Source organism: Erpetoichthys calabaricus, chromosome 7 (genome assembly GCF_900747795.2).
Source record: "Erpetoichthys calabaricus chromosome 7, fErpCal1.3, whole genome shotgun sequence".
Classification (NCBI taxonomy): domain Eukaryota; kingdom Metazoa; phylum Chordata; class Cladistia; order Polypteriformes; family Polypteridae; genus Erpetoichthys; species Erpetoichthys calabaricus.
In genome coordinates this window covers 76,055,554-76,069,816 of record NC_041400.2, presented here as the reverse complement: position 1 = coordinate 76,069,816, position 14,263 = coordinate 76,055,554, and the positions used below count along the sequence as shown (strand labels likewise).

Below are 14,263 nucleotides of genomic sequence, written 5' to 3'. Positions count from 1 at the left end.
AATGACCAGTCTCCCCACACAATCCATACTACTTCAACAAGTCCGTCCATGTCAACTGGAATGGCTAGTGACAAGTCCACCTCTGACCATCACTATCGACTGTTTGTAATTGAAGACCAAGTAAAGAGACAACTGAGGAAGCTACACATAGTTAAAGCTGCAGGACCAGATGGAGTCAATCCTCAAGTTCTTAAGACCTGTGCTGACTAACTTTATGGACCAACTTTGAGCATGGAAAGGTGTTATATAAATAAAATGTATTATTATTATTATTTCTCTGTCACCTGTTCAGTCTGTCCATAAGACTTCAGAAAATGAAACTGTTGTGGAACACATCCTGCATTGTTCCTGTTCCAAAGAAGGCAGGCACCTCTTGACCTAATGACCACTGATCAGTGACACTTATGTTTCACATCATGAAGACCTTTGAGAGATTGGTCATGAACTATATGAATCCTCTTATGGTAGACCACCTGGACCCATTGCAGTTTTTCAATCGAACAACGATTGGAGTGTAGAATACAGTTATCTTTCAGCTCCACAAGGCATTTCTCACTTGGACAAAGCTGGCAGCACTGTGAGGAATAAGTGTTTTGACTTCTCCAGCACCTTTAGTATCACCCAGCCATTTATTCCCTATTAAGAGGTAAACTTAGAGATATGCAGATGGATGAACCTATGGTATCCTGCTTAACAGACTGTCAGGCAGAATGCAGTTTATGAGACTCAAGGCCTATGTTCCTGATACAGATGTGAGCAACACTATAGCACCACAAGGAGCATTCCTGCCTTCTTCTCTTTTCTCTTCTTTTGTTTTCTGTACACCTCCGACTATAAATATATCACCAGGTCATGTCACTTGCAGAAGTTCTCAGATGATTCTGCACTTATAGGGTGTATTGATAAGGGGAATGAGGCAGAGCATAGTTTTTTTCTTAGTGCAGAAACAGTTGTTTGTATCTTAATAACAGCAAAACCAAGGAACTAATTATTGACTTTTGCCACAACAGATAGTGTCTATGTCCGGTCACTATTCAAGGAGTGGATGTAGAAGTGGTCCATTCCTACAAGTAATTGGGGGTCCACATCAATGGCAGCTTGAGCTGGTCTTGAAACACTGAGGAACTATATAAAAAAGGGCAGAACAGGCTCTTTTTTCTTAGTATACTATACTCCTTTAATGTTAGGTGGTGTCATCCTTCACATGTTCTATAACTCTGTGATTGCCAGTGTGATTTTCTACTCTGTGGTGTGCTGGGCTGGTTACTTCACTTCAATAGAGGCCCACCGAATCAACAACCAAGCTCAGTTATAGGATGCACTCTGTAACACCTAGTAGTAGTAGGAAAAGAGAGGATTAAAACAAAACTGAGTGTCATTATGAACAATGCTGCACATCCTCTCTCTAACACACTAACACTGAGTACTTTCAGCCAACGACTTATTCATCAGAAGTGTGATTGACAGCAATATGTCTGCATAATGCCTTACTTTGACTGTGACAGCCAAGCTAAAACATTTTTTTAATTTTAACTTTCTTGCTCTACAGTCATTCTGTAGTGTGTTCAGACCAAAGTGTGTGTGTGTGTGTATGTATCTACTTATCTACCTATTTATTTATTTACATATTTAAAGAGATCCTGTTAAAAAAAAACACCTAGGAAGAAATAAAGAATTAATCAACAAGTATTTGCGTAATAATCCAAATTAAAAAATAAAATCTAATTTGCAGATAAAACCAATGTAGGTGGAATAGCAGATTCACAGGAATAAGCAAAACGTCTTCGGAATGAGAAGGACTTACTTCATATTCTAATTCATAATTCAATTTAATGTAAATCAATGTTTTACATGTAGGGAGTAAACATATTAAACAATATTACACAATGGAAGAGTCTGCAGCTAGAAAGTTTAATATATTTGAAAGATGTGTGACCTCTAAGAGACTTAAACTGTCCTCATATGAGTTCTAGAGAGGTTCTTAAAGAGTTTAACCTTTTCAGCTTCAGCATTCAGAAACTAGGAGGTGACACAAGTGTTTCTTTAGAGAGTTATAAAAGAGGTAAGGAGTATGGATTCTAGCTGTACCTTTCAAATCCTTTTATTAAATATGAATAAAAAAAGGATACTATAGATAGACGTTGGTCAAGGGTACATTTTTCACAAATACAATGTATTATTTCCTTATACAAAGGACTTAAAGATGCCTGGATCAGTTTGCCAAATAATGTCATTCTCTTTTTAAAAAGTAATAATAATAATAATAATAATAATAATACATTTTATTTATATAGCACCTTTCCCATGCTCAAGAAACTTCAGAGTTTAAGAAAGAACGGCAGGGGTATACAGTATATAGCATTGCACTAAACCAGATAAATAAATAAAGAAGAGTAAGATAGTAAATTCAGAGAAAAAAAGCCTAACAGACAACATAATTGATGGTCTAGCACACACACACAGGCTACATGAGCAACTTGACTTCAGGTAAACTGAGAGAAGGGTAATAAAGTCAGGTAGAGTTAAAAGCCTTCCTGAACAGATGAGTTTTGAGTTGTTTTTTTAAAAGAATTCATGGAGTCAGCTGATCTAATTAATTTCGGTAGGCCATTCCAGAGTCTTGGCGCTATACAGCTGAAGGCCTGTCACCCATGGAGTGTAGATTTGTGTGGGGTACAACAAGATTACCAGAATCAGAGGACCTTAGTGGACGGACAGGCACATAGTTATGGAGAAGGTCACTGATGTAGTTTGGTGCAAGGTCGTTTAAGGCTTTGTAGGTTATTAGTAGAATATTATATTCAATTCTGTAAGACACAGGGAGCCAGTGAAGGTCGAAACAGGATGGGTGTTATGTGCTCACTGCTGCTGGTCCATGTAAGGACTCTTGCAGCCGAGTTTTGAATAAGCTGGAACTGTGATATAAGATTAGAAGGGGCACCTGCCAGTAGGGTATTACAATAATCGATGCAGGATGTGATAAAAGCATGGACGAGTTTCTCAGCGTTAGAAAAGGAGAGGAAGGAGCAAACATGTGATATGTTACAGAGGTGAAAGTAAGAATGTTTCTTAATGTGATTTATGTGGGTGGAATAAGAAAGGGAGGAATCAAAAATGACACCAAGATTCTTTACAGTAGAGGCAGGTCTGATGAGGTCACTGCCAAGATTGAAGTAAAGAAAGTAAAACAAAAATGAAAATAAATCCAGAACTGTATTTAGTCAATCAAATGCAGACATTAACTGAAACCAGTTCACTGACTGGAGATACTGATTGCAAACCTTATACATAGCTATCTCTCTGAACTAAAGCAAGGTACTTAACTGTACTAATACTATAACTATAAAAACCTAAGTCTTACAGCAGCTTCCTCTCCTAATATAGTGAGCAAGCTCCATTCAGACTCCATGAAATTGACCTCTGCTGAGATGCAAGGAAAGTTCTTCTAGAGTTGAGAGTTGAACACATTCTAAAACATTCAGACACTAGCTATTCCCTAAGTACCCTTACTACATGCTTAAGTCTTCCAAGTTTATCCAGGTGAGTATCAATCCATCTTGGACAGAACACTGCTGCAGTTAATGTTCAGCACTTTATGTACAGGATCATTTTTGAGTAACATTTGTTTGGAAATGATTTTTGTTATGGATAATCCTTACCACACTAATCTGCATAGAAAAGGCTGATTTGGCAGTTGTTTGTATGTTTCAGCGGCACACCAAAATGGTGGTATAGTCCAAATTACAAAACAGCCTCTATGGCATCTCGATGTTCCCCTGGGGGCAGAGCAAATGTCATGAAATACTATAGTGTAGTCTGATCACATGATGCTTGTCACCTCAGATTGCAGTGAGTAACTCCAGAAACTGTATAACCCTAACCAGGGAAGGATGCATCAATGAAAAAATATTGAGAGAAATTTCTGATCAAACCAAAAATTTAAGTGTGATGTCTTGGCAAAAAAACCTGGGTTAGCTGCTTCCATGGCACATATGCTCACATTTACACCTTCATTGCAACCCGCCCACTACTTTTCAATTGTAATATTTGAAGCTGTACTCTGCGAGCCACTTCAAATAGTCATACCCTTACAGATAAGTCAAATCTTATAACAAATCACTGCTCCTGCACTGTCTATGCAAATAATTACATTCAAAGTTGGAGCCTTACTCATCATTTGATAAAATTTAATATCTTTAAAATTGCCTAATGAGACATAAGGGGATGTTTTCCATTCTTGATATATTTGTTATATTGGTTAAAACCAGGGTTGCAGTTCCCAATCCTTGTCATTAGGGATGCATTTCTGGTGTGTACTGCCAAGTGTGCTTGTTACAGAGGCTCAAGAAATGTAAAAATATTAAAGCAAACATCAACAAAAACAACCCCCTTAAATACACACAAGAATTTCAAACATTAAGAAAAAAAAATTAGATTTGCTAATGATAAGAGGGTAGTTACTTTTAGTTTTGCTGTGGCGATGACGAAGCCCAAGAAGCATTCTTGACACTCTTGTGCTGAATATTTTTTTGGCTAAAACTACTTAATGGTAGTGCATCAGAGAGAGGATATGCAGCATTGTTCATAATGGCCATCAGTTTTGTCTTCCTTTTATCCTTTGCTATTGCCGCCAGTGGGTTGAGAGTGCATTGCATAGCTGAGCCTAACTTCTTAATTAGCTTGTTGATTTGATGGGTCTCTCTTAATTGATGTTAGCAGCCAATTTAAAGAAAATTACAGTGGCTGTCGCAGCATTATAGAATCTGACAACCCGCATTAAAAGAACACAATCTCCTAAGAAAAAAGAGTCATTGAAAAACCAAAACTCAAAACAGGTCAAAAACATCCAATACAACCTGCTAAATGGAGTCATAAATCAATTCAATATTTATCCTATTAGTGAGCTGATCACTCGTGGCTGAGTCACCAGGAATAGGGTGTCTGGCATTTGAAAGACCTGAAACACAGGTAGTATTATTGGTATGGAGCCCAAGTGCATCACTGAATGTATCAGAAACCATATTGGAATCTGGACTAGTTTTGACTCTACTATTTGTCTGTGAATAATGTGCTCCTGATATGAACTTTCTGTTCAAAGAGTTTTTTTGTGTGTGTGGAATCATAGTTGTATATTTGGTTTAGGAATTAGTCTTCTCCAATGAAACATTAGTTTGAATATATACTGATTGCAACAATAGACCTCTATTGATCAATGTAAAATGTGTAAAACTTCTGAGCTTGGTGTGTAACTGGGTTTCTTCTATTATCATTCTATGAAAGGATTCTGGTTATATAATGTATAATAAACACACTCTGTATCAATCACTCTTTTCAGTGACTTATTCGTTTTTTTCTTTATTCCGAGTCTGAGTTGAAATTAGTGCATGATCACTGGGGGTGACAGCCTGAATTTTTTAGTGTGATCCCTAAAGAAAAGCCATTTCACTTAGGTCAGGGGTGACCAGCTCCAGTCCTGGAGGGCCGTAGTGGCCGCAGGTTTTCTTTCTAACCCTTTTCCTACTCAGTAACCAGTTTTTACTGCTAATTAAGTCCCTTTCCCTTCATTTTAGTAGCACTGTTTTTAAGGATTCAGTCTTCTGAATTGATTCTTTTCTTCATTAAATGGCAGCAAAACAGAAATGAGATGTGAAGTGAGCCAACAGATAATCAGCTAAATCGGAGCAGCAAACTCCAATCAATTTCACTCCAATCAGTTTCTTAATTAGAAGCAGACTTGTGTTGTTAATTAAACCCATTTTTTTAATTCAATGGCTTGTTGCTGCTCTTAATCTGCCACAGCAGACATTTCCAAAACTGTTGATTTTCTCTTTTTTTCTAAGAACACTGTCAAAATGTTTTGGTGACCTGAACACACCAACCTTACTAAGACTTTCACCTTTCTTTATTTACAGATATTGTGTGATAGACGCAGCTTAGCGTCGTGTTTTGGCTCGTTTTGTGTCATTATTGTTTGGCTGCTAGTTAAGGAAAAAAGAAACAATTCAGGTATCTGAGTCAAGTCAATTAAAGTTAAGGGAAAAGAAGTTAATTAGCAGCAAAAAGTGGTCACTATTTAAGAAGATGGTTAAAATGAAAACCTGCAGCCACTGCAGCCCTCCAGGACTGGAGTTGGACACCCCTGACTTAGGTGTTGCTCTTCCCAGGGTGCCTTACTTTGAAATTTATTTTTTTTTCAACCCAACTTACATTTCTTTTTTCCTGTGTTCAGCTTTGCTGACTTTTTAGCATATTCTATAGATCTCTAATTTACAAATTATTTTTACTGTTTACATATTGTGGCAGGCGGCCAGGGCCCATGCCCGGCTGGGACACCCCTGCAGCATATCTTCTGGGGGAACAAGGATTGGAAACCCAGTATCTCCCCCTGGACATTAGATGGCAGCATCCCTGGTTTGAAGCGGTGCCTCGGACTCCCGCAGGGCTTCATGGGGGTTGGAGTGTTGTGCAGTCCTGTTGGGTTCCACAGGCGCTGCCAGGGGGTGCTGCAGCAGGAGCATCTGGACCATTCTGGGCACTGGTTTCGCCTTACTCGGAAGTGCAGCCGGATGTCGGTAATCAAGCACCTGCCCAATAAAAGGAGCCAGCAACCACCACGCAGCGGCCAAAGTCAGGTGGAGGAGGACAAGGTTGCCTGGGAGGAGTGGTGGTGCAGGAGAAGAAAGTGTGCGGTGTGTTGGTGCTTTGGGGACTGTGTTGTAGCTGGGGGACACGGGAAAGACGTGGCCTCCAGCTGAAGAATAATAAAAGTTTATTTATTTTATACATGCCTCCATTGTGAATCTGTGTCGGGTCGGGCACATATATAGCGCCTTTTTACAATATATAATCCAACATGTTGAGATGATAAATCGGTTGATTAATCATTAGATCCATACACTCCTTGACTCACTGACCATTTAATCAAATTTAGGTTTACAGGGAGCTGGAGCCTGGAACCAACGCAGGGTTGAGTGCCATCAGAGTGAGTAATATAGTATAACGTGAAATCAATTGAAGATATTATGACAGCTTCTGTTCTTCCTTTCTCCAATAACAGGCTGTGCATTTGTGAAATACTCGTCACATGCAGAGGCTCAAGCTGCCATCAGTGCTCTCCATGGCAGCCAGACCATGCCAGTAAGTAAACTTCTCTCAAGTGATGGAGGGAAAGGGCGGTGCACTGTATTGGGGCACAGGCAGCACACATTTTATGTGGCCAATGGAAATATAAAGAAATACTGTAACTAACTTGGGGATGGAGGCTGCGTGCTGTTTATCTAGTCATCTCTTTCAAACATTTCTTTGTTTCATTATTTTTGTATGCATGTATTTATTTTCACTTTTTTTATTTATTTAATTTATCCAGGATATCTCCACTGCCAACGTAGTCTCTTTTCCAGTGGCATGGCAATGGCATCCGTACATGAGATACTCATATATACAAGATGGCTATTACAAGGTATTGAGGATCATAATGCTTTGCCAGCACTTTTGCAGGTCCCCTTCAGTGCACTCACCACACACTATTCAGTTCTTCATTATCTGTTTGATATTTCTTTGCTTTCTTTTGTTTTTTAATTACTGTTTACTTTTTTTTGTTTACATTTTCTGAATTACCACCTTATAAATGTGCCTGGATATGTATCTATGTATTTATAAATGTACAGTATACTAAATGGAGACCTCACCTTGTAATTCTGAATTTGATTAAGTATCACTGCTCAGAAGTGCTATTTTAAGCACTTTCAAAGTAAAATAACCAGTAAGGTGCAGCACATCAATGACAGATGAAAGGTTTCCATTCAGTCAGACTCTTAATTAATGTCTAAGATAAGTGGTTCTGAATAAGTCTGATGTTGATTTTTTGTTTTTAATGTGTTACATCTGTGTTCTCAAATTGGTCATGTAAATGTTGCAGTCAGTTCTCTTGGAAGTTTGTTGTAAGTATGTCATCATTTTAGACATAAACTATTTGTTAAAGAAAAGCTTGGAAGAGCCTAAAAGTTATACAGACCACCCATATTCCACCCAACTTGCAAATGACAAAAAATAGCAATAAGTGCGTGGACAGAAAAACAATGGTATCTCACCAATGCATTAGGTTTTAGTGAAACAATTTTCTTTTTTGAATCCATATTCAAAGCATTCTCTGTCAACAGGAAAGCATTACTCACACATAAAAAGCTCCCCTTTAAATAACATCCCCCTTTCACATCAACAGCAACATGTCACTGGTTAGAGTCATCACCAATAATGTAAAGTTTCAGTTGTAGTAGAAGCCTGATGTTTTTACAACATCCAGGGTGGCAGAGCATTACATCAAGAACATTTTTCCGACATATGCTCTCTCAAAATGGACTGTAGCAATTTAACACAATAAAGCAATTTTAGATCTGCCTAATTCAGTTCACAGATGTGTTGTGCATAAGCCAAAAATCAGTCCATAGCAGGGTGCCTGTAAATCATTTGACCCTCTCAGACACACAGAATCGTTAGTCACTCTATCATAGGTGTCTTTGTTTATGTGGGAGGAGCACAACATGCAAACTCTACATGGACAATAGATGAACATGTGACTTGAAACCAGAAAACTAGATTTGAGAGGCAGCACTTAGCATTTTGTCTCTAATGTATACTAATTTGTATTAATGGCAGCCCAAAGCCTTCTTCTGTTAGCTCTTCAGGTGTACATATCAGGAAACAATGCTAAACATTTTAACATCATTGTTAAATTCACTCTTCTCCAACCGTAACATCAGTACAGAATGGGAGCCACAGCTAAATAGTGAACAAATGTCAGATCAACTGCCAGAGTCTTTAGGCTGCTAGAGCAATCCTGCTTAAGCACAGCCTCAACTTTTGTATGTTATCTTCGTAACAGGTCCTTTGATGCCATATTAATCTATCACAGACCCATGCTTTCTGTCATCTTCACAATGAAGCTTTCAAGGTTATTCCTATTATAGAACTACAAACACCTGCATATTGATTTAAACACGCACTCTAACACATCCCTGATATTTCACTGAGATCTTTACTCTGAATATCATGTTTTCAGATGTGAATTGTGTCTGAAAAGTACCTATGCTTCTAAGGATATTAGAGTGTAGTGTAGTTGTGATAAACCTTATCAAATACTGTCTGCTCCATTTAAGCACAAATTTGTATTTATTATCCCAGAAATTTAGATTCCCATAATGGGATGAAAACTAGCCAAGTTATGCTGAAAGCAATATTATATTTCATAAAATAAGGAAAAAAAACACAGAATCAGAAAAAGTTGTAAGCTTATTGTTGAACATGCCTCAGTATACAGAATCTGAAAAGAAAAAATTTTTGAAAGCAAGGCTACCTAATATCTATCATGTGTTATAGTCTAGCCAGCAACCTTATTGGACATGAATAAGAGGTACACTTTTCTCTTTATGACAAAAGAGGATACTAGTTAGCTTCTTCTTCTTCTTTCATGGCCACCAATCTGTGTTTCATAATATCAAATTAAGAACACAAACAGCAAGGTAGAGATGGGGTCATTTTATATTCCCTGTGGTTATCAGGTTAGTTGATCAGGAGTCACCATTCCATACATCTAATATGATGTTGCTCATTCATTTTTTTTTCTGTAACCAGCCATTTAAAATACATCATTTTAAACTGTAAACTTCAAATAGCAGTACATTTATTGTCTTTGTTGAATAGTATTAAAGTAGTTTGGTTTTCACAGCCAAAGTAATATCAAAGTGTAGACATAATGGACACTTCTCAGGGTTGTTTCCAATAAGTTTTAATAGACTGTTGATGACTAAAGTTTCCTACTCAGAGACAGAATGACAAACTTTGTTTATGATAAGCTTGAGCACTTTACCACTGAGCTGGAAATGGTTTAAAAAGCTTATTAAGGAACTGAACTAAAATCTTTTTAGAATGATAGGGGAGGTAATAATGAGGAGAAGAGTATGCCTTAAGAATTCATCTATCAGTGGAGTGTAATTAAGAGGGCAATTATGGAGGATCGATGGAGAGGTGACTGCACACAGTTTCCCTGTCTCTTGTTCACAAAATGGGGAATGTCGTGCAGAGAGAACTATGAAAAGTATTTTATTTACAGCCTGTCGGCTCCGTTTTTTCAGAATTTGAATTAATATTTTCAGAGCTTTTCAGAAATAGAAATATTTTAAGAGCAAAATTTGGATGAATATAAATGGAAACAGGAAATATGTTAAACAGCAGAACTGCAGTCAAAAAAGTGTGCAGGAGCAGGATGAGTGGGGAGCGAACTGAAATGTAAATGCATTTTAATTTTCAGTTTCTTTTAAACTTCTCCATACCTAAAGCTGAGATAATCAAAATGATTCACAAACTAACTAAATTTGTGTTCAAGCCTGAAGGTCGATCTTACTGGTCAAGGCTTACAGATACAGAACTCTAACTAGCATTGGTTGACCTACTACAGTGAAGTGTTAAAATGAATTCTCTTCTTCTAGAATAATCATTTTCTTTATTAAAATCAACGACTGCCTGTCAGGGACAATAATCAGAACATGCTTTAGCAGTTAAAACCAATAAAGATGGGGATTATAACTTGATGGTTATAGATCATGACATTTATCTGAAGTTCCTTTAGGCTTATTAGGAATAGATATTATATGTAAAAGACTTCTTGGATTTCTTCTCTCAGCTCTATAGTATGTCAGAACTGCAGAAAGTGTTAATGAAGACAGCAACTGTCTAGTAATGCTTTTTAATTTGATTCCACTATTTTATTTTGTAATGTCATTCCTTGCATTTAAAGGTACTATATGCAATATATAAATGTAAAGAATTATTATTATTAATTGAACATATCTGGATTGCATCTTTCACTTCTAAGCAGTACTGTTTTACCATCAAGTATAATCTTAAAAAAGAAGTATGAGTGAGCCAGTGTACTTAACTGTTAAACAGTGAAGTATTGATGAAGATAGGATTGTTTATTTTTTCAACACAATAAAGCACGCAGCCCCATTTAAGTGAAAGACCACAAAGTGGGGAGGGACAAAGAGAATAGCTATTGATTAAGAATGTGCTGGAAGTGAAGATTCCCAGGATCATTCATTCACACCCTCTAAATAGTGCCATTTCAGGAGAAAATGGGATTGACTGAGAATGAAATCAAAAGAATTCCTGAAGTGATATGCCCTTCTCTGTCCACTTTATCTGTCTTGACATACAAGTAGAAACAGGCAGTGAATGTCTGTGTTGGTTGTGTTGCAGGGTGCCTCATCTTCCCTTGTGGTGAAGTTTGCAGACACAGACAAAGAAAGGACAATCAGGAGGATGCAGCAAATGGCAGGTCAGATGGGCATGTTCAATCCCATGGCCATCCAGTTTGGAGCTTATGGAGCCTATGCACAGGCAGTAAGTATGCAGTCTAAGGTGTGTGGTCAATGCTTATCCCTGTTGTGGTCTAGGGAAATACAGTAACACAAGATGTCATAACTAAATGAGGTTGAAAGACATAATAGAGAAAATAATGACTGTGCAATGTAGTGCAGTAAATGAGTGATAAAAGGATATAGCTTGTGATTATGAAAGTTAGCAAATGAGTGATTAACTCAATGAGTTACTCTGAAGGAGGAACTTTAGGAAGAAACTGAGAAAAAAAAATAGATAATCATAAACTGAGCTAGCCCCAAGTAATGAAGGGAGAAAGAAAATAATACACAAAAGGTGGAAAGATAATGCTTTGTGAGTTTGACAGAAAAATTAAAGGATCTAAATATAAAAAGATCTAACTGAAGATGAAAAGTATGTAAGAAGATCAATTTTACTGAATATGTCAGATGGATTCAAAATGATTTAAGTGATCCCAACAAAATAAGAATGGGACAAGGATTTATAGTAGGCAGGTAAAAATCACTGCTTGTTTACCATAAAACACAAGAAAAGGTGCACAGTATCCTTCTTGTTGGGCTTGTCTGTCGTTCTTTCTTCTCCTCTTGTTCCAGATGGTACAACAACAAGCAGCACTTATGGCTTCAGTGACACAAGGCGGGTACCTCAACCCAATGGCAGCATTTGCTGCCGCTCAGATGCAGCAAATGGCAACACTGAATGTAAATGGGCTGGCAGGACCTCCCATTACTCCTAATTCAGGTACATATCTCTGTCTTCAAGCTTGCATAATACAGTATGTGTTGAGAAAATGTGAGCAACATGAAAAGTCTAGCCTTAAGTATTAGAAGGGAATGTGAGTTCTATTGGGTTAAGATGTCTTTTTACCCAGTATTTTAATGAAATAATTTGGAGACACAGAAACCTATTTTGTCATTCTTAACTAATTTTAAAAATGTATTTCTCTGTTGTTTTATTTCTTTATGCTTTGACATATATAGCACTATTTACAAGTAACATCATCTGTAAGTGCTGCAGATAGCATACTGTATAACATTATGTTAACCTTTGGTTGGCATACAATATTATATGAAGGTTGTAAAGATACCAATATGACATCTGTGTAGAACAGGGGTTCCTATATTCAGTTTTTATGCTCCAGCCCAACTGCTTAATTAACAGTTGATCCTTGCAGATATCAGAACTTGTTATCCGGTTTTATGGCTTGTAACTCTTTTCACTGTCAAATGTCAGGTTATTCTTATATTGTAGATATTACCTATTTAAGAACATTATCCAAATAATTTGTGACTTGGAGCAGATTAGCAGTTCTCAGTCCTTAGATACTTTATAATAAACACACAGAGATGTTCAAGGGACCAACTTATATTGTGACTGTCTAGTTGCTTTCTCATTTGCACCTTATTGTTAAGAAAATAAGAAGCAAGTAAAATAAGAATGTAACAATTTAAGACTAAAAGAAGCAATCTATAGTTGGAAATCTTAAAAAGCGAGTTTACTGAAATGAAGCACAAAATGTTGCTTGAGCAATAACTACTTCAGGAGCAGTAATTGCCTCCTAATCAAAACATTGGGAGGGAATAAAAACCTGCACTTCATGCAGCCCTCTTGAACCAAACACGGAAGCACCAGGTCTGGAAGGTATCTAATTGCAAACAAAATATATATTTTTTACCTTGGCTGCCAGATCATTAAAACAAAATAATCATTTACTCCAGGAAACAATTAAATGGATCCTTTTGCTAGAAAAAAATGTTTGTTGTGTTTTGAATTTCCCACAGAGAAAAAAGGGCAAAAAACTCCTGTCAGATCAACCAGCAGGGAAAACAATACGTGGCATCACTGTCTGTGGAGAGTGACATTGATTTTCCACATCTGATCATGGGAAATAAATGTGTACATTTCATAGCACTACAGAAGATGAAAGTTGTTGCTTGATCATAAACTTAAATACAGTCTTTAACATGGCACACTTTTGTTCTACGTGTTTTGTATGTTCAAGCTCTCCTTTAACTTACCTGCTCTGTACTGGGTATTGATACTTTTTGACCCATAGATAATGACATTTCCTATATCTACATAAGCATAGACATCTGTTTTAATTGGTGATATTTTGTGGTTAATATTAGCTCAGCTGGATTGATTACATGGAGAACGACTTTCGGACAGCTTCGAGGAGATTCTGGTCCACCGTCCGGTGTCTCAAGAGGGGGAAGCAGTGCAGTGTCAACACTGTATATGGTGGGGATGGTGCGCTGCTGACCTCAACTCGGGACGTTGTGGGTCGGTGGGGGGAGTACTTCGAAGACTTCCTCAATCCCACTAACATGCCTTCCAATGAGGAAGCAGAGCCTGGGGACTCGGAGGTGGGCTCCCCCATCTCTGGGACTGGGGTGGATGAGATACGCCCTGAGTTCCTCAAGGCTCTGGATGTTGTAGGGCTGTCTTGGTTGACACATCTCTGCAACATCGCATGGACATCAGGGACAGTGCCTCTTGATTGGCAGACCGGGGTGGTGGTCCCCCTATTTAAGAAGGGGGACTGGAGGGTGTGTTCCAACTACAGAGGGATCACACTCCTCAGCCTCCCTGGAAAAGTCTATTCAGGGGTTTTGGAGAGGAGGGTCCATCGGATAGTCGAACCTCGGATTCAGGAGGAACAGTGTGGTTTTCGTCCTGGTTGCGGAACAGTGGACCAGCTCTACACCCTTAGCAGAGTCCTGGAGGGTGCATGGGCGTTCACCCAACCAGTCTGCGTGTGTTTTGTGGACTTGGAAAAGGCGTTCGATCATGTCCCTCGGGGAATCCTGTGGGGGGTGCTCCGGGAGTATGGGGTACCGGACCCCCTGATAAGGGCTGTTCGGTCCCT

General features: G+C 38.1%; 1 protein-coding gene across 19 annotated transcripts in view; it reads left to right on the top strand.

Annotated features, from left to right (window-relative positions):
- celf4 (CUGBP, Elav-like family member 4) overlaps positions 1–14,263 on the top strand; it is a 1,311,271-nt gene that overhangs the window by 1,039,429 nt on the left and 257,579 nt on the right. For 10 of the 19 annotated variants that reach the window (XM_051930108.1, XM_051930106.1, XM_051930120.1 and 7 more), the window contains exons 5-7: positions 7,058–7,137; positions 11,254–11,397; positions 11,988–12,135. In XM_051930108.1, coding sequence (XP_051786068.1) covers positions 7,058–7,137; positions 11,254–11,397; positions 11,988–12,135 — 372 coding nt within the window. Of the gene's footprint in view, positions 1–7,057; positions 7,138–7,366; positions 7,460–11,253; positions 11,398–11,987; positions 12,136–14,263 lie in introns of all 19 variants that reach the window. The other 9 variants (XM_051930103.1, XM_051930104.1, XM_051930101.1 and 6 more) reach the window with 1 other exon arrangement.